This window comes from Arachis stenosperma, chromosome 6 (genome assembly GCF_014773155.1).
Source record: "Arachis stenosperma cultivar V10309 chromosome 6, arast.V10309.gnm1.PFL2, whole genome shotgun sequence".
NCBI lineage: Eukaryota > Viridiplantae > Streptophyta > Magnoliopsida > Fabales > Fabaceae > Arachis > Arachis stenosperma.
Window position 1 is genome coordinate 129,432,510 of NC_080382.1, and position 24,850 is coordinate 129,457,359.

Here is a 24,850-nt window from a genome sequence, read left to right on the forward strand (position 1 = left end):
ACTTGTGTGTTAAGTGGTTTCAGGATATAGAATAGGAATGGACCGGAAGAGAGAAGGAAGACAGGTGCAAGGGAAGGAAGCATGAGAATTGAGCTTTGGAAATTTCCGCATGGGCGCGTGCGCGCACCTAACGCGCCCGCGCGGATAGAGCAACGTGAAGCCAAAGCCAAGAGCCAAGTCACGAGCCGGCTTGAGTAGCGGCTAAGCCATGATCTTCATGGGCGCGCACGCGTACATCACGCCTCCGCGCACATTACAAGACGCCTCGACGGCGCGTGCGCGTACCTTGCGCGTGCGCGCCGATTCGCGAATATGATTTTTAGAAGTCACGTGACTTAGGCGTGGAGGTAGTTAAGAATCCCACTTTTGGGAAAATGCCTTGGCGGGAAAAGCTTAAGAAGACCAAAGGAGCAAGGGTTAAGGACACTTAGTTCATTTTCTAGAATTAGATATTTTTGGAGGGGAGTTAGTTACACTTTTGGGAGAAGAAGAGGGAGATTCCAAACTTTTCACTAGGGTTCATCTTCATCCAATTTCTGAATTTTCAGTCACTTTTTGGTGAGATCCATTACAATTCTCATGCTACTTTGTTCATGTCATAGGTTCTCTTCTCCAAATTCAAGTAGTAGTTGTAATTGATCAATTCTCATAGATCTAGAATTCAACTTTGTAATTTTGGATTTCATCCATACTTTGAGAATTTGATTTTCATTGTTACTCTTTGAGACTTGTTGTTAGATCCTTGTGTTGCAATACTTTCAATTCTACTTTTCTTCTCATTTTACTATGACTTTCTTTTTTTTTGCTCATTACATGTTTGATAAAATGTCAACACTAGCTATGGAGTAGAATTTCTACACTTGGCATAGGGTTTGGTCATTGGAAGAAGTTGAATAGTTATATCAATAGTTGAATTGGAATTAGGGATTGCTAGTTGGCTTGGAGTGCACTAAAGCTAGATTCCCATGAGGTGAAGCTAGGACTTGTGACTCATGTTGATTGTTTTTATTTGATTTTCCTCTACACTTAGGGGATAACTAAATGAAGCAAGGCCTAATTGTTGTCAACATTGAATGGACTATAAGGATAGAATTTCTAATGCCAACCCTAAGCCAAGTCTTTTGATAATTGATTGTTTGTTTCTCATTACTTTGCTAAAACCTTCAAAGAATTCCAACAAGGCTTATTAAATCAATAAGATGCACACTTTGGCAATTCCAAGGGAGAACGACTCGGGAGACTAGTACTCTCGGATATAGATTGTAGATTTGTTTGATGATGGATTTCATGTCGGTTTAGACTATACTACGATTGATCACTTGATAATTTCTACATCGGCAAAAATTTATTCGTCAAAAGGCAAGAGCAAAAAACTAATAACCATTTAAACCAAAAAGCAAGGGTAAAAGGATCCAAGGCTTTGAGCATCAATGGTTAGGAGAGTCTAAAGGAAATAAAATCTTGGCGTAAGCGACTCAACCAAGCTGTCCCTAACCATGTGCTTGTGGTGTGAAGGAGTCAAGTGAAAAGCTTGAGACTAAGCAGTTAAAGTCGTGATCCAAAGCAAAAATAGTGTGCTTAAGAACTCTGGACACCTCTATCTGGGGATTCTAGTAAAGCTTAATCACAATCCGAAATGGTTCACCCATTTAAAGTGTCTGTGGCATTTATGTATCCGGTAGTAATACTGGAAAACAAAGTGCTTAGGGTCACGGCTAAGACTCTGAAAGCTGTGTTCAAGAATAAAAAAGAATTGAACTAGGAGTGTCAATAATATCATCGGGATTCTAAGTTCCTAAAGAGACCAACATTTCTGAGTTTCAATAGATAGTGAGATGTCAAACCTATCAGAAGTAAAAAGCTACTAAGTCCTGCTCATCTAATTGAAACTGGACTTCATTGGAAACTCTGAGATTTATTGTATCTTAATCTTCTTTTTTATCCTACTGTACTTTTAGTTACTTGGGGACAAGCAACAGTTTAAGTTTGGTGTTGTGATGACCGGATAGTTTATAGGCTTTTGGCATCATTTTCATATAGTTTTTAGCATGTTTTGTTTAGTTTTTATTAAGTTTTCATAGGTTTTAGTGTAAAATTCACATTTTTTATTCTACTTTGAGTGTGTGTTTTTGTGCAATTTTAGGTATTTTCTGGCTGAAATTGAGGAGTTGGAGCAAAAGTCTGATTCAGAGACAGAGAAAGCACTGCAGATGCTGTCCAGATCTGACCTACTTGCACTCGAAAGAGCTTTTCTAGAGCTACAAAAGCCCAAATGGAGCGTTCTCAATGGCTATGGAAATCTGACTTTTAGAGCTCTCCATCAATGTATAATAGTCCATATTTTGCTTCAGAATAGAAGGCCCAAAATTGGCGTCCAACGCTAGCCTCCTGCCCCCTTTCAGGCGTCTAGCGCCCAAGGAGAAGAGACCAGTATCCAAACGCCCAAAGAGGACCCCCTAGCCAGTGTTCAATGCTTTAGAGACCTCATAGCACGTGGATCTCATCAAATCTCAGTCCAAACACTCACTAAGTGGGCCCCATAAGTGGATTTTAGCACTAAAAGACTGTTTTACCCTTTCTTATGTAATCCTTAGTTATTAGTTTAGTATTTAAAGAAATTTTACACCTCTCATTAAAGGGGGACGCATACTATATTTCATTTATCATTGTATTTTCGATCAGTATGTGTTTCTAAACCTCCTAGGTTGAGGGGAGGAGCCTTGCTGAGTTCTATGAATTAATAAATGTATTATTGTTTCTCTTCAATCTGTGTTTGATTTAATTCTAAGATGTATATTCGTTCTTCAACATGGTGAATGGAATGATCCATGACAATTAGCTCCGTTCATCATACCAAGACCACATACCTGACAACCACCCGTGTCTTCTTGGGTTCATGTGAATACGTGACTGGAAAGCATCGAACCGCCAGCTTGATTATACATCTCTCTCAGACGGCTAATCCATGACTTTGTTGGGGACTTCTTGAGACACCAGTTCAGCCGATTTATGGGGAGATTAGGGTCTCTGCCATAAAGGCTAGAACCCAAAGGCACAGCATTCTCTGATCCGAAAGATTCGACCTTGTCTGTGGTGTTTTGAGTAGGATCACCAAAGAGAATGAACTGCTAGAGCTTCACCCTCGTTCAGATTGGATGACCACGGCCATACGGCATTTGAACTGACGCAGAGGAGATTAATGACCACCGCCATACGGCGTTGATCACATATAACCTGCCATAGAAGAAATCATTCACAATTGAAGGAGACAGTATGACCAGAGTTAATTCAGGAAGATAAAGCAACTCCAATCCTTAACCATCTTCTTATTACTGGTTCCATTTAAATTCACAAAGTATTTTATACACCGTTCCTTTTATGCTTTTAACCAAATTCAAACCAACAACTTCTTGATTTTCCTTACTAAGACCTGTAAGATAACCATAGCTTGCTTCAAATCACGATCCTCATGGGATCGATGCTGACTCGCTCAGGTATTACTTAGACGAACCAGTGCACTTGCTGGTACAGCTGTACAAAGTGTGGAGATTCGTGCACCAGAACACATACCGTATTAAAGATATCGATTCTAGTAATGAGGTTAAATCGATAAATGGTAAGTATTTGAAGCAATATCGATGTTTGGAAAGTGATGTTTAAATATATAAAGAAGTACAAATAAAGGAAAAGAAGATCTGTTCAGGAGAATACAATAAACTTGTGGAGCATAAGGTGCTAACGGTTCTTCGAGTTCCAGTGAAGTTTATTTCTTTATGTGTTATAGGTGTTATAAGCTTCAATTTTGTCATGTTCTTCGATTTGCACTCTGTCATCTCCTATTAATCTCAGCTTGTTTGTTTTCTATCTTGCAAAGACTTTTAAATAATATTTTTTCTCCTTCTGGGCCTTGGCGTAAGGTTCTGCCAATGCGGCTTGTTTTTCTCGAACTAGGGCTAATTCCCTTTTGAGTTCCTCCTCACGCCTTGCTAAATAAGCTTGAGTATTAACAGCCTGGGTGATATAGGTTTCAAATTCTTTGTAAGACTTTTGTACTGATTGATGGGTTGCCTCAGTTTCTACAGATTTCACTTCGATTTTGGTTAGCCTCTCTCTTTTACTTCTTTCAATTTATCTTGAGAAATGAAAAGATTATTAGAAACCCTTTCAAATTTTTTCACCATTGCAAAAAATTGAGGTGGAACCTGGAATTCAAGAGAAAAATTCAAAATGTCAGATAAGATACTATTTAAGTCATTCTGTGAAACTCATTCTTCAGCAGATGGGTTAACAGCTTTAGAAGAGAGGTTAATTGATTGAGAGTTCTTTGGGAGAGCTCTTTAGGAAGACTTGGTTTGGAAAATTCTTCCACAATCAGAGTTGAAGTGGGTGCTTCCTCTTCAATAGTAATCCCATTCAAAATAGTTAAGAGTTCAGCCAAAACAGAATTAGATGGGTTAGAAGCAGTGGTTGAAGGATCCTTTGCAGATTTGGGCCTTGGTTGAAGGATCCTTTACATTAATGATTGTACAGTTAATGCAAAGTTTTAATAAATAAACAAGATCGATAAAAAAAGTTAACCAAGTCCTTATTTTGGTGGTCTTGATCAAAATTTTTTGGACCTTTTGCTTCGGTTGTTTGGATGTCTCAATGGTTTTGATTTTTCTTTTCTGAGTTCTTTTAGGCGAAGCCTCAATTCCTTGAAGGTTTTTTATTGAAGACTCTTTAATTTCTTCCAAGGAGCGATTATATCAAAAATAGTAACTGTTTCACCATTTGATGAAGACTTAGTAACAAACTCACTACGATTGTAAGGTAAATGAGAATAATGGCTTTGATGTGCATCATTGACATCGAGACATCTTCAGATATCTTTCTTTATTTGAAATCGACGTGACAAAGGGATTTGTTTTTTCAAGGAACAAGAGTTGGAAGAGTTTGGGAGAAACCCATTTGTCTCGCAACGTAATGAGGAGCAAAGAGGGTCATTTTAAAATTTTCTTTTTTATATTGAGGTATTCCTATTGGAAATATATGAACGGCAAGGAAATTGGCCCAAGTTGCATTAGCCAAGTCATTGTCATCGTCATCATTAGTGGAGAAAAGGAGGCATTCGAACTAAGCTGGTCTACAATTTTGACATAAGAAAGGAGTAAACATCAGTTCTTCATTTTGAAAGCTTTTGCATGAATGAAGTAATTAGAATATAACCCAGAAAAGGTCTTCAATCGAAGTGGCATCCTCAAAGTTCGGCTGGAAGGGAACTAATCAAAGCCTTCGATATGTTATTTTTTCAAAATGGTGCCCCCGCCTTGTTTCATATACTTTTCAAAGACGGCATTTAGCCAGATTTGCAAAAGCCAAAGGGGTCCTTCCATACTGATCGAAGATCTTTTTCAAAGACAATCAACTAAGTGCCCCAGTTCATCGTATAATTTTTCTAAGATTAACTTGGCCAAGTTAAACTTGTCACCTTCATGGAGTAAGGCGGCCAGTGGGAGGAATAACTTTTGCATTTGAATGCTCCTTAAGGAAAAGACGATGGCATTCAACCAGTAATATAAAAAATCACACTCTCTTCATCAGTCATAGGATCATTTCCATGGCCCATATGGTAATTAATAAAATCACTATAAGAATTTTTTTGGATTATCTTATAGGATTTAGTTAGTCTTGAGTCAAATGTTGTGTCGGGATAGTTTTTCGGGAGCCCAGTGATGGCAGCAACATCAAAAAGTGTGGGCCCACTATTCTGCAAGGAAGGTGAAAATTGTTAGTGGTTTTATTCCGAAAACATAGTGCAGCTCCAATCATCCAGTGATGAGTGGTTGGTGTGAAGTGAGAGAGACGAAGAAGGTCATGAATGCCCTGTGCTTTCCAAACATCGCCTTTTGCTGATTCAAGATGTTGATTCCAGGCAAGAAAATCAGCATTCCTGGAGGTAATTTTTGGATTGTTTTTGAAGGATTTTTTGTAGTCGATGAAGGGGGCAATAAAAAGATATTACTTGATAAGCAAATCCTCTCCTTTGGCGCTTGGAAAGAAATGAGCATTCTTTTGGTTTGTTCTAAAGTTTGTAAAGGACCAAGGAAGCAGCAAGTGTCATCATCGGCAGTGAAGAAGATGAAAAGCCTTTTGTTAGTGAGCAAATTCTTAAGATTTTCAATGATAACATCATTAAATCAATTCAATACCTTCAAATCAGATTGCTCAAAGGCTTCGATTGCAATGTGTTTGCCTATGCCTTGGGCAGATAAAGCTCTTGAAATAGAAGGGAAAGCCGTTGATGAGTATGCAAAGAAATTCCTAATGATTGATTTGGTTATGGAGGAGAGTTTGCACAAGAAAATTCAGAAAGGATTAGTAACAAGTTTTGAGAAGAAAGGTGAAAGTTGGGAGACAGAAGGTTAACGTGTATAACGGTGAGAACTTTCTCAAGTGAAAATAAAAGAGGTAAATAATGCTACCGTTTTATATTTCATTTTTTCAAAATTTAAAATTGAAAACTTCCTTGAGATGGCGAAGTGGAAGAGAGAGAAATGGTTAGCAATGGGAAACGTGCCATAGTGGGCACAAATAAATGAAAGATTAATAATTTCAAATCAAATTTATTGATTATAGTTGCGGAGTCAAATGAGATAGGATTAAGTGTTTCATTCTTAAATGATATAGAAAAATACGTTAATCTTAAGGGAGCAATTTGTTGATCGAAAATATTTGATTTCGAAACACACCATAGTTGAAGTACAATGAATTTCTCTTTCGAGGAATGGAGTTTGTATTGAGATCGGGTTCATCGGCGAATGAAAAACAAAAGCTAGTCGATGTACTTAATAGAGGAATAAAGGTTTTTGAAGTTGATTTTTGGTAGTTATTCACGTTGTACAAAAAGAGCGGAACAGTTGCTTGAAAGTTAGCACATGTGGAAGTTACTCTTAAATATGATTGGTCAAGGACTTCAATAAATAGATGAAAGATCGATGAAGAATGAATTGAAACTTTATTTAAGAAAAACACTCAAGCACACTCATATCCCAGCGATTTTCTGAGTTTACGTTCGAATCATTTTTTTGTAAGGTTCCTTCCATACTTTTCCTTTTCATTTACATTTTTTGTGTTCTTTATTTTCTTTGCAATTTTATCTTTCAAACACTTTTACTTTTTCCTTTTTTTTAAAGATTTTGCATTTTGTATTTAATTTCAAAATTCTTTGATCTTAATTATTGAAAGCATTTTATTGTTTTATTCAATTTTAATGCAATTCATTTTAAATTTACAGAGAAATAAATTTTATTCACAGACCACTAAATATTGAACCACGATATGTTAAAAATCGATAAAACAATTTCATAATCACAATTTTACCCATAGATAAAACTAGGACTATAACTTATTCTATAATCATGGTTTTATACAATGACATGAGCTTATTCTAATCGAGCCATGTAGATTTTTTCATGTGTGAACCTAAACACAAGCCTGGAAGCAAATACGAAAGCATGCAGTGCACTCGATCAACTGCAGCCATATAATAGGGCATATTTAATTTGACTTTTGCTGTAACTACCTTTTATGGTCTTTAAAAAATATATCTATATTTAAGTACATTTGCATAGAAGAAAAAAAAAAATTATGATTATTTGACCATGGTTTGCGATATGACTATATTATGACATTAACAAGGAAACATTATATTAAGTCTCAAATCAAATCATCCCACATATTTAACTTCTCTTCAGACTCATTTATTGTTTATATGTATTTTAAATAACCTGTATTAATTAAGTCTAAGTCAATCACTCATCCTAGTATTCTGAGGATTTTTTTTAAATAAATAATTTAATTATTTTAATTATTAAAATAAATAATTTATAACCTATTTCATAATTTAAATCATATTTATTTATCTTGTTTACGCTATAAACAAAATAATTTTAAATGTATCTCGTTTATGTGTAAATGAGATATGTATTTATAAATAATTAAATATAATTTTTGAAATAATAAAAATATTAATAATTTAAGTTGGACCAAACTCTTAAAAATGAAACATTTCAAATAATAAGAAAAATAGATGATTTTAAACAATAAAAAAGATAAACCGTCCATTATTAATACGATTATTTTTTTTCTCACTACTCACTATTAATACTATTACTTCTTTCACTCACTGACTTTCATCTAGTGATGATTTTTTATTAAGATTTACACCAATTCAATTCAAATAATACTTCACATTTTTAAATTTTGTATGTACTCTTTTGAATATTAACATATATAATTTAAAATATATATAATTGTTTATGAACTATCATACAACAAATAAAATTTGAAATGTATATAATTTAAATTTAAAAATTAATACTCAAGAGAATACTAAAAAATTTAAAAATTTTGTCCGTTAAAAATTAAAAATTTAATAAATAAATTATATTTTAATTAAAAATTTGAAATATTATTTGAACTGATTTAGTGTAAATTCTAGTAAAAAAAATCGGAGGTCAATAGAAGAAATAATATATTAATAGTGGATAGTTAGAAAAAAAAAAGTAACTGTGTTAATAGTGAACAATTCATCTTTTCTATTATTTGAAATAGACGGTTTTCTTTCTATTATTTAAAATCGTCCATCTTTCTTATTATTTAAAACGTTTTATTTTTAAAAATTTTAGTCCAATTTAAATTATTAATATTTTTAAAAATTATATTTAATTATTTATAAATACATATATTTTATTTATAGCGTAAATGAGATAAATAAATTAAATTGATAAATACGTTATAAATTATTTATTTTGGTAATTAAAATAATTAAATTATTTAAAAAAAAATCCGGTACTCGGATGGCTTACCTGCATCATAGGACGACCAAGTCACTACTCGGTGTTTGGTACAGTACAGTAACAAAGTAATCCCTAATCATGTGCAATATATAACAAACAAAATCTTTGTATAAGTGTATCACCGTCAACACTTATTACTGTTAACCATTATACTAACAAAATCTTAGGATCATCACCATCCCCATAACCATAACCATGCTCTTCCTATACTTTCTTGTCTTCCTTTTGTTTCTCGTGGTAATACTCTTGCCAAGGAAGAGTAACGAAATTCTTAGTTCAAAATTAGCTCTACCCAGTACCAAAAGCCGAACCAAAGAGAAGGTTAGCATAGAGCATTTGCCAGAGGAATTGTTATCCAACATCCTCTCAAGGTTACCATCGAAAGAGTTGCAGAAATGTAAGTTTGTTTGCAAGTCATGGTTCCATCTCATAAAGGATCCTCATTTTGTTACCAAGTACTATGTTGTCTACAACAACCACATAGTAACAAATCATGATCTCTTTGTCATTGGCAGACCCTTTCCTTCTAGCAAGAAAACATTCATTTCTTTGCTTTCTTGTAATAGTAATGATAATATTACCAACAAAAACAAAGAACATGTTCCCTCTAAGGTTCTAAACCCTCCTTGTGAATACAATTCTGATCACGAATATTGGACCGAAATCATGGGTCCTTGCAATGGCATATATTTCCTAGAAGGCAAACCAAATTTGATGATGAACCCTTCTTTGGGACAGTTCAAGGCTTTGCCAGAATCCCATTTCGCAACACCCTTTGGTGGAAATTCTTTAATGGATTACACTGGATTCGGCTTTGATCCAAAAACCAACGACTATAAAGTTGTTGTGATCAAGGATCTTTGGATTAGGGAAAAAGGTGAAGAACATCTTGGGTGGTGGAGAACAGAGTTATACAGCCTTAACTCTAACTCATGGAGAAGGCTTGATGCTGTTCTTCCACTTCCCATTGAAATTTGGAGCTCTTCTCGCGTCTACACTTTGGTGAACAATTGTTGTCACTGGTTGGGTTACGTTGAAGATGAGTTTGGTAAAAGAAAAGATGTGGTTCTAGCATTTGACATGGTTAATGAAACCTTCAGAAAGATTCATGTACCGAGAGTACGAGATTGTTGGGAAGAATCCTCGGCCACGCTTGTCCCACGTGACGAGTCGGCTCGAATTGGCATGGTTGTTCACTCAGTGAAACGCTATGATGTGTGGGTGATGAAAGATTATTGGAGCCAAGAGTCTTGGGTTAAGGTATACAGTGTTGGACCCGTGCAAGTGATTTCAACGCTTGCGGGGATTTGTGGGAGAGACCAATTTCTTTGGAAAAACAACAATGAAGAGTTGGTGATGTATGAAGCTGAATCAGGGAAAGTAAAATGTCTCCAAGTTTTTGGTAAGAATGATTCACTAAGAGCTGCTAGATATATGGAAAGCATTCTTTCACTTCACAGGGGAAACGAGTTTAGTGGACAGTGTGTTTCAATTGATTGGGTCCATGATCGTTGAGGTACTAGCCATTCAAGTCGAATATAATGCCAATAGGCCGTAGTGAAAAACTCGAAAATAATGATCCCATTTTCATGCTTTCTTTTGGAAAATAAAAGGTTTAGGGTTGAGGGTTGAGAATTAATGAATTGAAGGTGGGATAGGATAGATTATGGGTTATGACTTAGGAGGGGTAATTTATAAATTTTAAATATTTTTTATATTTTTGATAGTTTTGTCAATTGTCACAATCCCAAATGAATTATGACTGATGTATGTTTATAAAATTATTTATTCTCCTACCAAACCTAACAAAATTGATTCTAATTTAAATATGAAAATTACAAATACTTTTAACAAGTAATTTGGTATATTGCATATAAGTAATTTTTTTTTATAAAAAATATATTTATTTATAAAATAGAAACCATAAGATATTTTAACAAGTTATTTTTCAAAGGTAATGTGATATTTATTTATTAAAATAAAATAAATAAAAGATGTGGATCCACCTTAGACAACCATACAACAATGTAATAAAGGGGATTTCAAGCAATTAGCATTTCTTTAACTAAAGCATGACTAAACACACAACTAAACGCATATTAGTTCTCATTTGTCTTCTGCACCTCCTCCATGAATTCATGCCCTGAAGTGATAATCGAATCTGATGAAGTACTTTTATTTTCAAAGACAAAAAGGTTCCTTGTGATCCAAATTTTCCATAAAATAACTGCTGCCAGTGCTGAGTTCTTCCTCCAATGGTGTCTTCGTCTTGGTCCTTCCATGAACTGGCTTCATCACTCCCAAAATTTTCCTGAATTGTTTTGCATCAGGTAAGCTCCTAAATCTTATTTCTGCCAAACTTCTTGTGACCTTGGGCAATCAATTAAGTAGTGATTTACATTTTCTCCCAAATTGTTGCATCTAGGACAGATTTCTAGGACTGTTGGTATCCTTTCGTGAAATCGAGTACGAACTGGGATGTCGTCATGAAGGGCTTTCCATAGGAATACCTTAATCTTCGGCAGACATTGAAGTTCCCACAACGAATTCCAGAGTCTCTTTTCCCTGCACAAATCGGGTAGTTGGCTGATTGGAGAATGCACCATTTGAAAAGCTGTATTATATCCGGAAGCCACCGTGAACCTACCGTCCCTCTCGTTTCCCTAGGTAATTCGATCTTCTCCAACTTTCATAATAGTAGTTTGTAAGATTTCTGATGTAATTTCTGGATTGAAATTATTTCTGATTATGTCCTCCTTCCACTGTCTATTATGAATGAGTTTATTAACCCAAATAAAATTTGGGTCTGTAGCTGTTTGCTGTTGTTCGGATATTGACTTCATATTTTTAAGCCACCAATCCTCCATAATTCTAATATGACTGCCTCGTCCCACTTGCCAACGAGTACCTTGTTTGATAATTTTCCTTCCTTCTAGTAAGCTTCTCCAGGCCCAAGAAGGATTTCGCCCTGTATCAGCTCGTAGGAAAGAAGAAAATTTAAAATATTTGCTTTTGTAAATTCTGCTGATTAGAGAATTAGGCTTCGTGATGATTCTCCAGCCTTGTTTAGCCAACATGGCTAGATTAAATGCTTTCAGGTCTTTAAAGACTAATCCTCCATACTTTTTTTTATTTGCAAATTATATCCCACCTGATCCATTGTAATCTTCTTTCTGACCCCCTTTGCCCCCACCAGAAATTTATCATCTTTCTCTGAATCTCGTCTAGCAGTGTGTCCGGGAGCTTGAAACAGCTCAACGTGTAGATCGGAACAGCCATAGCTACTGCTTTAATTAAAACCTCTCTCCCACTGACTGACAATAATGATCGCTTCCAAGCATGTAGTTTCTTATCAACTTTCTCCTTTATAAAGTTAAGGGTCTGAGTTTTTGATCTATTAATCACTGCTGGCAGTCCCAAATACTTATTTTGTTTGCCTACGTGTGGAATCTGAAGTAGTTGAGATAAGAATTCTCTGTTCGGACTAGGGGTGTTCTTGCTATAAAAAATAGATGACTTAGAGAAACTAATTGTCTGCCCACTAATATCACCATAGCACTCCAGTATTTCCATCAGCTTGTTGCATTCTACCTCGTTTGCCTTGCAAAAGAGAATGGAATCATCTGCAAAGAATAAGTGGCTGACTATAGGGCATCTACCGTTGAGTCTTAAGCCTGAGATTTCTCTCCTCTGTTCTCCTCTGTGGAGCAGATGAAAAAGTTCTTCTGCACAAAGTAGAAAAAGGTAGGGGAGAGGGGATCACCTTGTCGCAATCCTCTACATGGTTTGAAAAAAACATATGGTTGTCCATCCACAGTAATAGAGTAGGACACTGTGGTAACACACTCCTTAATCCAGTCTACCCATTTATTGCAAAAACCAAGCTTCTTCATAATCTCCCAAACAAAAGACCATTCAACTCTGTTGTAAGCCTTACTCATATTGAGTTTTACTGCCATCTCATAGTCTCCATAATTTTTATTTTTCACAAAATGCATAAAATCATGTGCAATTAGGATGTTATCACTAATCAAGCACCCTTTAATAAAGGCACTTTGATTATTACTAATAATTTTATCCAACATACCCTGCATTCTGTGAATAAGAATCTTGGAAATAATCTTGTAGAAGACACTTCTAAGTCTAATCGGATGAACCTGGGTCATGGATTCTGTATTTGGCACCTTTGGGATTAGACATATATGAGTATAATTCATTGCTCACAACATCCTTCCCCCTGCAAAGAAACTCTTTATGGCAGCATTTAGATCCTCTTTAATTATCTCCCAGTAGTGTTGGTAAAATTTAGCTGTGAATCCATTATCACATGGGGTGGGGAATGCATTGATAGAAAATGTTGCTTTTTTATTTATTCTTCTGTTACTCATCTAGTAAGTCTTTGATTTGTTTCTTCATCCACCTTAGCCTCCAAGTCCTCTAGTTCACCCGTGGCTGGTCTGGGGTTTGAAGATGTGAACAATTTTTGGAAGTACTCAGTAGCACTTTGAGCTATACCCGCTGTGTCTGATATGAAATTTTCATTACTGTCTTGCAACATATAAATTTTATTTTTCCGGTTCTGAGTTTGAGCCTTGGCATGAAAAAATTTGGTATTTTGATCACCCCATTTCAACCATTGAATTTTGGATTTTTCTCTCCAATATCTCTCCTCTTTTAAATAGGCCTCTGATAACTCCTCCTTTAATTGAATAATCTTTATTCTGTCTGCTCCTGTGCCTTTGAGTTTTTCTTGTTCTATTTTGATTCTTAATTCTGAAATTTCCTTTCGAGAGTTGTTTGAACTGGATTTTTGCCATTCCACTAGTCCATGTCTACATTTCTTCAATTTGGAAAAGAACTTGAACATTGGGAAGCCTTCAAATTGTGAGTGCCAAGCTTCTTCCATAACATGCCGAACCTCCTCACTATCACACCACCTTTCTTGGAACTGAAACCTTTTCTTAGTTTTATGTACCTCTCTATCTGCCATTATTAAAAGCGGACGGTGGTCAGAACCCGAGTCTTCTAGGTGAAAAATTGCTGCTCTCGAATAATCTGTTCGAAACTGGAGAGAAGAAAGGCATCTGTCTATCCTTTCTTGAATAAGATTATCTTCGTATTGTCGATTACTCCAGGTGAACTTCCTTCCTTCATATCCCAAATCCACTAACTCCCCATCATTAATAAAATTATTAAACACCTCAATTGATGCAGCTGATTTCCTACGTCTCCCTTCCTTTTCATGAGAAGCAGATATGGCATTAAAATCTCCTATCACAAGAAAGTAGGGGCTTGCTGACCTCTTAATATCCAGGATTCGTTGATACTGGGCTGAATGAATGCTCTCGTCACAATGTAAATGAACTACCATTACTTCCCATCATTTTTTATTGGCAATGTCTATCCAATCAAAGTGGATGAAAAAGTCATCACTGGATCGTACTAAAATTCTACTATCCTCCTTCCAAGCTAGTGCCAAACCTCTAGAACCTCCTCTTGGATCAACACAATAAATCTGCTGATATCCAACTTTGTTGCAGTGGCTATTTACATTCAATGTAATATTTTTTGTTTCGCATAAAAATATTACTTCGGGGGAATGGGATCTACAGATCCCTTGTATGTTGTGAACTGTTAGGGGATTCCCCATACTCCGACAGTTCCACATCATCATCTTCATGGATCCTTGGGTGCCAAATGTGGGGTGGCACCCTTTCCATCTTCAGCAATGCTAGCTTCATCCTCTGCTGAGCATATCTTCCTTTTTCTGGCAGTCATGCTTTCTCCCTGGGGCCCTCTTTTGCTTCCGATCACTTTCTGTCCCTTCTCCCCATTCATGGTGCTTCCGAACACAAATCCTTCCCTTTCTCTCCCCATTCCCAAGTCTCCACTTTCTTCTCGGTAGTTTTCCAAAATTCATTTTTCTTTTGTTGCCTGCATCTCTTGGAATAGTTGGAGTTCTGGTAAGTGTTCATTCTGCAATGTTCGGTCTTTACTCATTACCTCTTCTCCTTCATTTTCCTTCTAATGTTGCTGTGACTGCATTGACAAACTAGCCAAACTCCTGATCAGATTCACTGGAATAGGCTTTGTAATCTTGTTTTGTCTACTCTTCTCATTTATCGACACCTTAGAGTCAAAATTGTCTTCTGTGTGATTCTCTCTTCTACTTGATTGATTTGATTTTAGCCATTCGCCCCATCTTTCTTCTTTAACCTCTCATTTAAAGAATCATCAAGTTGAAAACTGCACATTCTTGCCTCGTGTCCCATATAGCCACAATAGTTGCAAAAGTTCCCTATCAGTTCATACTTCAAACCAACTTCTCGCACCTTTTTATTTGGGCCGACTATACGCAAGGATCTTTTAATCGGTCTAGTGATATCTAAACTGACTTGTACCTTAATTATGCTGTGTTCTTTGCCTCGAATTTGGAAGATATCCATATCTAGAACATCCCCAAAAGAGCATCCGAGCTTCCATCCTAAGTCCTTCGTTTTGTAGTGCTCCGGTAGCCCCCAAAATTGAACCCACATCGGGACTTGGATGAAATCTAGATCTCCAATATGTTCGTCCTCCTTCCACCGTTTTAAGTTTAAAATATAATTCTTGAAGAGCCATGGTGCACCCCGTTCGATCCTTATGACATCTTTTTCGTCTTGAAAGAAGAATTGGAACACATTCCTTCCATGATTAATTACCTTAAATCCTTCTGGTTGTCACCAAATTGCTTGCATTGCTGGTTCTATTGTTCCTACTGAAAACTGCTTGTCTGCCCAAAGTCTCCCCACCAAGCTTCTAGAACATCTTTCTACCCCTACTTGAATATCTTTCTCCTCTACGACTATGATTGGGTCTTCATCATCCTGTTTTGTGCGTTGACCTGAATCTGAGAGAGCAGCATTCGCTGCAATGATTGTGATCTATGTGACACACTTGATAATTGAACACGTCAAATTATGAAATTAGGATTACTTCCCAAAACCCCTAACAAGTTATTAAATCATAGTCAATAACATATACTAAACTTAATACTTGAAAAATAGCCCAATAACAAACTACATATTAAATTGAAAGGTATCAGAGACCAAATAATAATGAATTATTGAAAGTGGTGAATTATTATAGTGATGTGAGGTGAGTGATTATTTATACCAGTAGTAGAGCTTGAAATAAAATTTTAGGGACTAAAAATTTATTGCTGAAAATGATTCTTTTATAGTAGTTAAGTTATAGTAAAGTATTTTAGTTAATTAAACTATTTTTTATTCTTTAAAAAATTATTACTGATTTTTTTATAAAAAATTTGAAAGACTATGGTTTTCATTGTCTCAACTAAGCTCCTCTCCTTATTTATACTTCAGCAATATATAAGTATATAACAAACTAAAAGCCAGCTCAACAAATCTTACCTACCTTGCTAGCTTCTCTCAGCCTCTAGCATCTCCCTTTAATCACAGGATTCCTTCCTTGGAAGAATGGTTTAGTCAAGATGTCCATCAGCTGGTCCTACAACGGGATATGAACTACATGCGCTTATTGTTGTATAATTCGATTGCGAACAAAATGAATATCAATATCAAGTTTACACTTATGAAAACAATTATTGTCACTGATTGGGTTACTTTAAAGATGAATTTGGTAAAAGAAAAGATGTGGTTCTATCATTTGACATTGTTAATGAAGCCTTCAAAAAGATCAATGTACCGAGAATATGCAAATCTTTGATAGCATCCTTTGCTACGCTTGTCCCGTTCAAGGAATCTGCTAGCATGGATGTGGTTGTGAGAGGGAAGGAGAAACGCTATAATGTTTGGATGATGAAGGATTAGCTATACAATGTATTTTGTCAATTTTTAGTAAATCGATGGTGGTTCAATATCTAGTGATCTGGGAGCGAAACCTACTCCTTTTTGCAGGTACTAGTTTTCTAAAAGTGCATCAAAGTGTCCTTGATTAGACGGGTATTGGAAGTAAAGATAATTTAAAATTCATAAATCAGTAAAAGAAACAAAAAAATTAAAGCTTTTCAAAAACGAAAATGTACTGAAAACGGAAAGGCTTGCGTTGAAATTTGAAGAAAGCAGTAAAATGTCTTCGACTGGGTCAAAGGGTTTCGACATTAAAATTTAAAATGCATAAATGTAAATTAGACATTGAAGATAAAAAAATACTTAGAAGATAAATTAACTTGAAGAAAATGAAGTTTACAAGAAGATAAATTAAAAGACGAAAAAACATGGAAGGAACCCTATAGAAAAGTTACTTCGTCGCAGGCTCGGGAAATCTTTGGGATGTGAGTGTGCTTGAGTGTTTTTCTAAGTTAAAGTTCCAACCCTTATTCCTTATAACTTTCTAATATTTATAATCTACTTTTGGTAACGGTCAATTAATTACAATTAATTACAAAATCACAGCCTTGAATGCATAATCCTTGGTAACTGTTCCTGCCTCTTTGCCTATAAACGTTACCCATGAGTTCCTCGTGTGATAAAAGCCTTTAACTTCTCCACTACCACAACTGCTCGATCCACTTATTCGAATAACTTATTCGATTACTTGACTCGAGTACCTTGTTCGAATGGACTTTTTCGATTAATAAAGGGCCTTGAGATTGAATCTGTGTCGAGCACCTCCATCTAATACTTGCACGTGTATCCTTTCAAAAACTGCTTATGTCTTAGACCTCTTTACTACTTCGAACCAACCTGCCTTCATTGAAAATATTTTTCGATAAACAAATTACCCCCCTTAGATTAATGTGTTTGCCTTCGATAACACTATTGGAAGATGAAACACTTAATCCAAATTCAAATTTCGATTTCTTAAATCGGTAATAACTACCATTTAACTCCCTATTAATATTGATCCTCTCGACACGTTTCCCGAGACTTACGCTTTCTCTTTCCACCATTTTGCCTTCTTCACGAAGTTACCTCTTTTTGCATTCCCTCTGTAATAACGGCTACAGTAACACTTTAAATTCATCATTCTCGCCCTTGTTCAATTTTTCTCGAACCCTTGCTCTCTAAACTTCTCTTGTCTCAAGATCGCAAAACCTTCAACCCTTCAAAACTTCCTTTTCCCTGTTTTGCAATGGCTGCTCCTTCCTCTCACGCTGCTGCTCAAGACAAAGGTAAAGGTCACGCAGTAGCACCTCCAGCCCTTCGTATACTGAACCAAGTCAATGATGAAGTCATTGATGATCCTCAACTTCAAATTAATAATACTAGAATCTTAATCCCTTTCACAGTAGGCGCAAATGCTCATTGTTTCCTCGGACTAGTTGAATCCCTAGAGAGGGCAAACAAGAAACTTCCTTTCTTCCATAGTGCTGAGGGGGAAGATCTGTTGATTAACCAAGCCCTCAACATCTCCTTCTTCATTAATCAAAAACCTTTTAGGAATAATCCAAAGATTAATCCTCGAGGATTCGACTTCACAGCCTGGTATCAACGCCTTGAACCCACAAAAAATGCTAACTTGGGGGGCTTTAGGAATAGAGGAACTACTAAGGCTCTCCCATTTCTCACCTGCAACGCTCCCTTGGATGATTGGCACTGTAAATTATTTTTGGAACAGGACAACCAACAACTTCCACCTCCCTTGTGGAATGATCGGAATGTCTCTTCTAGACGTAGCCTCTATCACAAGGCTTCTGATAAGTCCTTCAGATTGTACTCCTGATATGCATCCTGAATGCCAATATAGTGTTACCCTGGCCAATTCTTATAGTGATTTCATTGCTCATAACATGGGTGCAGAAGGCACTGATGTTACAGATAATGAGCATGTCGCCTTCTTATTTTATTGGCTGAATGCAATCCTTTTCTGTTCTCGAAGCGTTCAGATGTCAAAACTCTTTCTTCCCTTGGCTGCTCTGCTTCACGAAGGGAAAGTTCTTAATTTGACCAAACTTCTTCTTGGGCACATTTTCGAAGAACTTGGTCAATTCGTTCATTGTCTTCGAGACAATAGTATAATCAGTACAGGGGGCCCTCTCTAGCTTCTCCAATTATGGCTTAATGCCATTTTTGAAAAATTTATGATAAAACCTGGAAGCGGTGGTACTGATAAACAGCATATCGAAGGTTTTCGATTAGCTTATTACAAGCCCAATTTTCCTGACACACAATCGGATGAAGACTGATTTTGGGCTGTTTTTTTCCTCTTTCACTCTTGTAAAGACTTTGACAATGACAACCTCAATTTCGCTCCTTTTATGCTTCGAAATTGTGGTCCGACATGGTTTGACCGTTTACTCTTCCCCAACAGCAACGAGGAAAATGAGCTTGCAAACCGGAATTGGGCGAACTTGTTAACTGTCCAAGTAATTCCTATAGGGCTACCCCAACAAAAAAAAGAAAAGATTCAAAGTAACCATGTATGCTCCTCATTTATCAGCAGACAACTGGGATCTTCTCAAGCAATCCCAATGCCACTGCCTCGAAATGGTGACTCATTCTGTCACATCACTTTAACTTCTCAAGAAGAGTTCAACTCTTGCCTCTTAAAGAATCAGCAACGCAGGGAACGTTTCAATTTCCTGGTCTATGATCGCAACTCTTACATTACAAAATCCTTCTTTGAATGGTGGGCTGCTTACTACTCAAGGTATACTTGTACCTTAGAGAAAATTCAGCAATTTGCTATTCAAACAGCCCCCAATGCAGAAAGTTCCCCAAAAAACCCCACAAAAGAAAGGCTGACACATCTCGACAACCACCATACAAAAGTCGAAGAACTCCCACCAGGACCTCTAGAAGGGTAACCATTTCTATTTATCTTTATACCCTTTAACTTGAAATATTCTAAAAATTACATTTACTTAATCACTCTTAATTTTAAGCTTTTATCAGTTACGGCTGCAAACATCAAGTGAAAGCTCTGAGGGAAGTGAACAAACCGTTAAGGATACCCTCGCAGCTCCTCTCAATCAGAGGATGCAGCCGATTCAAATCCTGGTCTTAAACTAATTCGGAGACCAAGACTTATCCTGGTAACACTATCATTTCTATCTGTGTTTCTTTTAAATTAAAATAAGTCTTAACTTATAATTGTGTACCTTCCATATCAGCCTGCCACTGCCGCTCACTCAATCACATCTCCTGTGGCACCTGATTAACCACTTCTGCAATAACACCTTGACCTATAACATTCCACATCTCATGATTGAATTCAAGTTGCGGGGTCAGTTGAACCACTACAGGTTGCTTTTCCTCCTCACCAAACAATCAAGCTGCACCTTCTGCTGAAAACCAGGTAGCTCCAGACTCTGATTCTGCCTCTTGAATTGCTGAGTCGACAAATTTAGACTCGTCTTGATCTAGAGTTTTAGACACTCCTGAAGGATTCTACAGCCCTCCTCAACAGGCCGGATTTCAAACTCCAACTGGACCAGGGTTTGAAAATTCGGGAGCGTCTACCACACCTCCAAGTGCTACTTTAGCTAACTTGATCTTTGTCTTAAATCGAGTTATCCAAGAAGACAAAGTGCCTCTTCCTGCTCCAACACTACCTAGACCTTCTTCTTCTAGTTCTCTATTCGAGTTAGATGTTAACACTCGAGAGCAACTCCAGTTACTTCTCAAACTATTGGATCATCCACCGGCTGCATGGATCAAGAATGCTCTCCTCAACCAACTTTTGTCTGATTTTTTGAATTCTACCTCTGAATTTCCAGCTTCTACCCCGTATTCTTCCATAGTCCAACAATTCAAAGAGCTTGCCAACAATAGTATAGCCTCTCAATATCAACTTCAAGAAATTAAAAATGAAGAGGTGATAAACCACTATTTCATGGTTTATCTTGTGCTCAATTGAGTGGTTTTTATCAACTCTTTACCCACTTATTCATACTATTTGCATGGTTTTACTTTTTCCTTTCGAATTTTGTGCTATAATTGAAAACATGCTTCTTTGGGCTTTAAATTTGCTATTTTTAATCCTCTCTTATTACTATCGATGCCTTGATATGTGTGTTAAGTGATTTCAGGGATTACAGGGTAGGAATGGCTTAGAGGATGGAAAGGAAGCATGCAAAAGTGGAAGGAATACAAGAAGTTGAAGAAATTGCTAAGCTGTCTAGCCTGACCTCTTCGCACTCAAACGGTCATAACTTGAGCTACAAAGGTTCAACTGATGCGGTTTTAGTTGTGTTGGAAAGCTAACATCCGGGGTTTCGAAATGATATATAATTTGCTACAGTGGCCATATAGCAAAATGACGCATACGCGTGAATCACGCGGACGTGTCATTTTGCAGAAACATCAGCGACCTGCACGTGGCAAAATTCGCCCCCAGCAATTTTTGGGCTATTTCTGTCTCAGTTTTCGGCCTAGAAAACACAGATTAGAGGCTATAAAGTGGGGGAATCCATTCATTCAAAAAAGAACACAACATTCATTATTCACAATTTTGGGTTTTTAGATGTAGCTTTTAGAGAGAGATGCTCTCTCCTCTCTCTTAGGATTTAGGATTAGGATTCTTCTGAATTTTAGGATTGTTTCTTCATTCTAGGTTCAATGTTCCTTTAATTTAATTTCTCTTCTACTATTATTTATTCTATTACTTTAGTTTGTTTATTTTTCCAATTTAATTTATGAACCCTTTCATGTTAGATTTGAATTTATGTTTAAATATAATTTGAGGTATTTCAGATTTATGATTTTTACTTAGTTTTTTATATTCTTGGCTTTAATTGATGAATTGATTAATTGGAGACACTTGAGTTATCAAACTCATTGTGATTGATAATTGTTATCTTTGCTAATTAATTTGAATTCCAATAACTCTAGTCTTTTCTTAGGAATTGTCTAGGATATGAGGAATCAAATTGATTCATCCACTTAACTTACCTTCATAGTTAGAGGTTAATAAGGTGGGAGCAAAATTCAATTCTCATCATAATTGATAAGGATAACTAGGATAGGACGTCCAATTTTCATATCTTGTCAAGAGTTTTTCTAGTTATTAATTTATTTTTCCTGCAATTTATTTTCCCTATTCAACCTTTCAAAAATCCAAAAATATTGTATTTCATAACCAATAATAAATCATACTTCCTTGTAATTTCTTGAGAAGACGACCCGAGGTTTGAATACTTCAGTTATAAATTTTATTGGGTTTTGTTACTTGTGACAACCAAAACTTTTGTACGAAAGGATTCTTTGCTGGTTTAGAGACTATACTTACAACACGATTATTTTCATGAAATTTTTTACCGACAGAAATCAGTTCGTCAAAAATGGCACCGTTGCCGGGGATCGAATCCGGGTCACCCGCGTGACAGGAGGGAATACTTACCGGGTCGTTGTAGTGTTGTGGTGAGTATTCCCGCCTGTCACGCGGGTGACTCGAGTTCGATCCCCGGCAACGGCGCCATTTTGATGATCAGATTTCTGCTAGTAAAGAATTTCATTAGAATATAATCGCGTTGTAAGTATAATCTCTAAACCAGCAAAGAATCCTTTCGTACAAAAGTTTTGGTTATCACTAAAACAAAACCCAATAAAATTTATAACTGAAGTATTCAAACCTCGGGTCGTCTTCTCAAGAAATTACAAGGAAGTATGATTTATTATTGGTTATGAAATACAATATTTTTGGATTTTTGAAAGGTTGAATAGGGAAAATAAATTGCAGGAAAAATAAATTAATAACTAGAAAAACTCTTGACAAGATATGAAAATTGGACGTCCTATCCTAGTTATCCTTATCAATTATGATGAGAATTGAATTTTGCTCCCACCTTATTAACCTCTAACTATGAAGGTAAGTTAAGTGGATGAATCAATTTGATTCCTCATATCCTAGACAATTCCTAAGAAAAGACTAGAGTTATTGGAATTCAAATTAATTAGCAAAGATAACAATTATCAATCACAATGAGTTTGATAACTCAAGTGTCTCCAATTAATCAATACATCAATTAAAGCCAAGAATATAAAAAGCTAAGTAAAAATCATAAATCTAAAATACCTCAAATTATATTTAAACATAAATTCAAATCTAACATGAAAGGGTTCATAAATATAATTGGGAAAATAAACAAACTAAAGTAATAGAATAAATAATAGTAGAAGAGAAATTAAATTAAAGGAACATTGAACTTGGAATGAAGAAATAATCCTAAAATTTAGAGGAATCCTAATCCTAAATCCTAAGAGAGAGGAGAGAGCCTCTCTCTCTCTAAAAGCTACATCTAAAAACCTAAAATTGTGAATAATGAATGTTGTGTTCTTTTTTGAATGAATGGATTTCCCCACTTTATAGCCTCTAATCTGTGTTTTCTGGGCTAAAAACTGAGCCAGAAATAGCCCAGAAATTGTTGGGGGCGAATTTTGCCACGTGCAGGTCGCTGATTTTTCTGCAGAACAACGCGTCCGCGTGATTCACGCAAGCGAGTCATTTTTCTGTATGGCCACTATAGCGAATTATATATCATTTCGAAGTCTCAGATGTTAGCCTTCCAACGCAACTGAAACCGCATCATTTGGACCTTTGTAGCTCAAGTTATGACCATTTGAGTGCTTAAAGGTCAGGTTGGACAGCTTAGCAATTTCTTCAACTTCTTGTATTCCTTCTACTTTTGCATGCTTCCTTTCCATCCTCTAAGCCATTCCTGCCCTGTAATCCCTAAAATCACTTAACACACATATCAAGGCATCAAATGGTAATAAGAGAGGATTAAACATAGCAAATTTAAATTCCAAAGAAGCATGTTTTCAATCATAGCACAAAATCCGAAAGGAAAAAGTAAAACCATGCAAATAGTATGAATAAGTGGGTAAAGAGTTGATAAAAACCACTCAATTGAGAACAAGATAAACCATGAAATAGTGTTTTATCAAGCTCTCCACACTTAAACATTAGCATGTCCTCATGCTAAGCTTAAGAGAAGCTATAAAGGAGTGAAGAGGAATGGTAAAATGTATGAAATGCAATCCTATCTATATGAATACAACTAAATGTGAAATGCTTCTACCTACTTGGTTAAAGTAAATAAATTCTTCAAGACAAACATAAACCAGATTCCACTCATTTAAATCACACAATAAGAGACAAGTAAACTTGTAAGAAGATAGCTCATGAAAGCAGGGAACATAGAATCAAGTGTTGAACCCTCACTGGTAGTGTATATCACTCTGACTCTCTCAAGTGTCTAGGGTTAATCACTCTACTCTTCTCTAGTCATACTTTCTAAACTTTGTTCTTCATCTAACCAATCAACAAGTATTTAATGTACCAATGCAAATATCATGAGGTCTTTTTAAGGTTGTAATGGGGCTAAGGTAAAGGTGAGGATATATATATGGCTAAGTGAGCTATGAATTGAATCTTTGACTAGTCTAAACTCTCACCTAACATACACATACTCTATATAACTCTAAAATCATGCCTAGCTACTCAAAATTCCCATTTTTTTCATCTCATACTCATGCATCAACCTTTCTTTTAATTTTTATCACATATGCATTGATCTTAACTTAACTTAGCATTGGGATAATTTTGTCCCCTTATTTATTTACTTATTTATTGAATATTTCTTTTGGATTTTTTTCTTTTTTTCTTTTTTCTTTTTTTATTTATTTTTATTTTTTTAAAGATATAAAAGTAAACATTACATATCAATGCACATGGATTTTTAATTTTTCTGGTCTCATATGAGTAGGTACCCAAGTTCCCAATATTTAAATAAAGTAGAAACATAAGACATTCCCTATTAACCCATGTTCACACACTTTTCCCACACTTAGTTGATACACAATCTCTATCTTAAGCTAACCAAAGATTCAATTGGGATATTTAATTATTTTTCCGCTTAAGGCTAGTGATGTGGTAAAATATAAAACAAATGGGGATTAAAAGGCTCAAAGTGGCTAACAAAGGTAAATAAAAGGGTAGGCTATTTGGGATAAGTGAGCTAATAACAATTGATGGCCTCAATCATATGCAAGCATGTAAATATACTAAACAATGGACATATAGAATGGAACAAAGTAAAGATT

The 24,850-nt window shown here is 35.9% G+C and overlaps 1 protein-coding gene across 1 annotated transcript; it reads left to right on the plus strand.

Moving 5' to 3' along the window:
- The first annotated feature begins 8,974 nt into the window (after window positions 1–8,974).
- On the plus strand, window positions 8,975–10,621 carry LOC130935996 (F-box protein CPR1-like). The gene has a single exon (XM_057865956.1). It carries the CDS (start codon window positions 9,036–9,038, stop codon window positions 10,353–10,355), a length of 1,320 nt encoding a protein of 439 aa, XP_057721939.1. The 5' UTR covers window positions 8,975–9,035; the 3' UTR covers window positions 10,356–10,621.
- The last annotated feature ends 14,229 nt before the right edge of the window (window positions 10,622–24,850 follow it).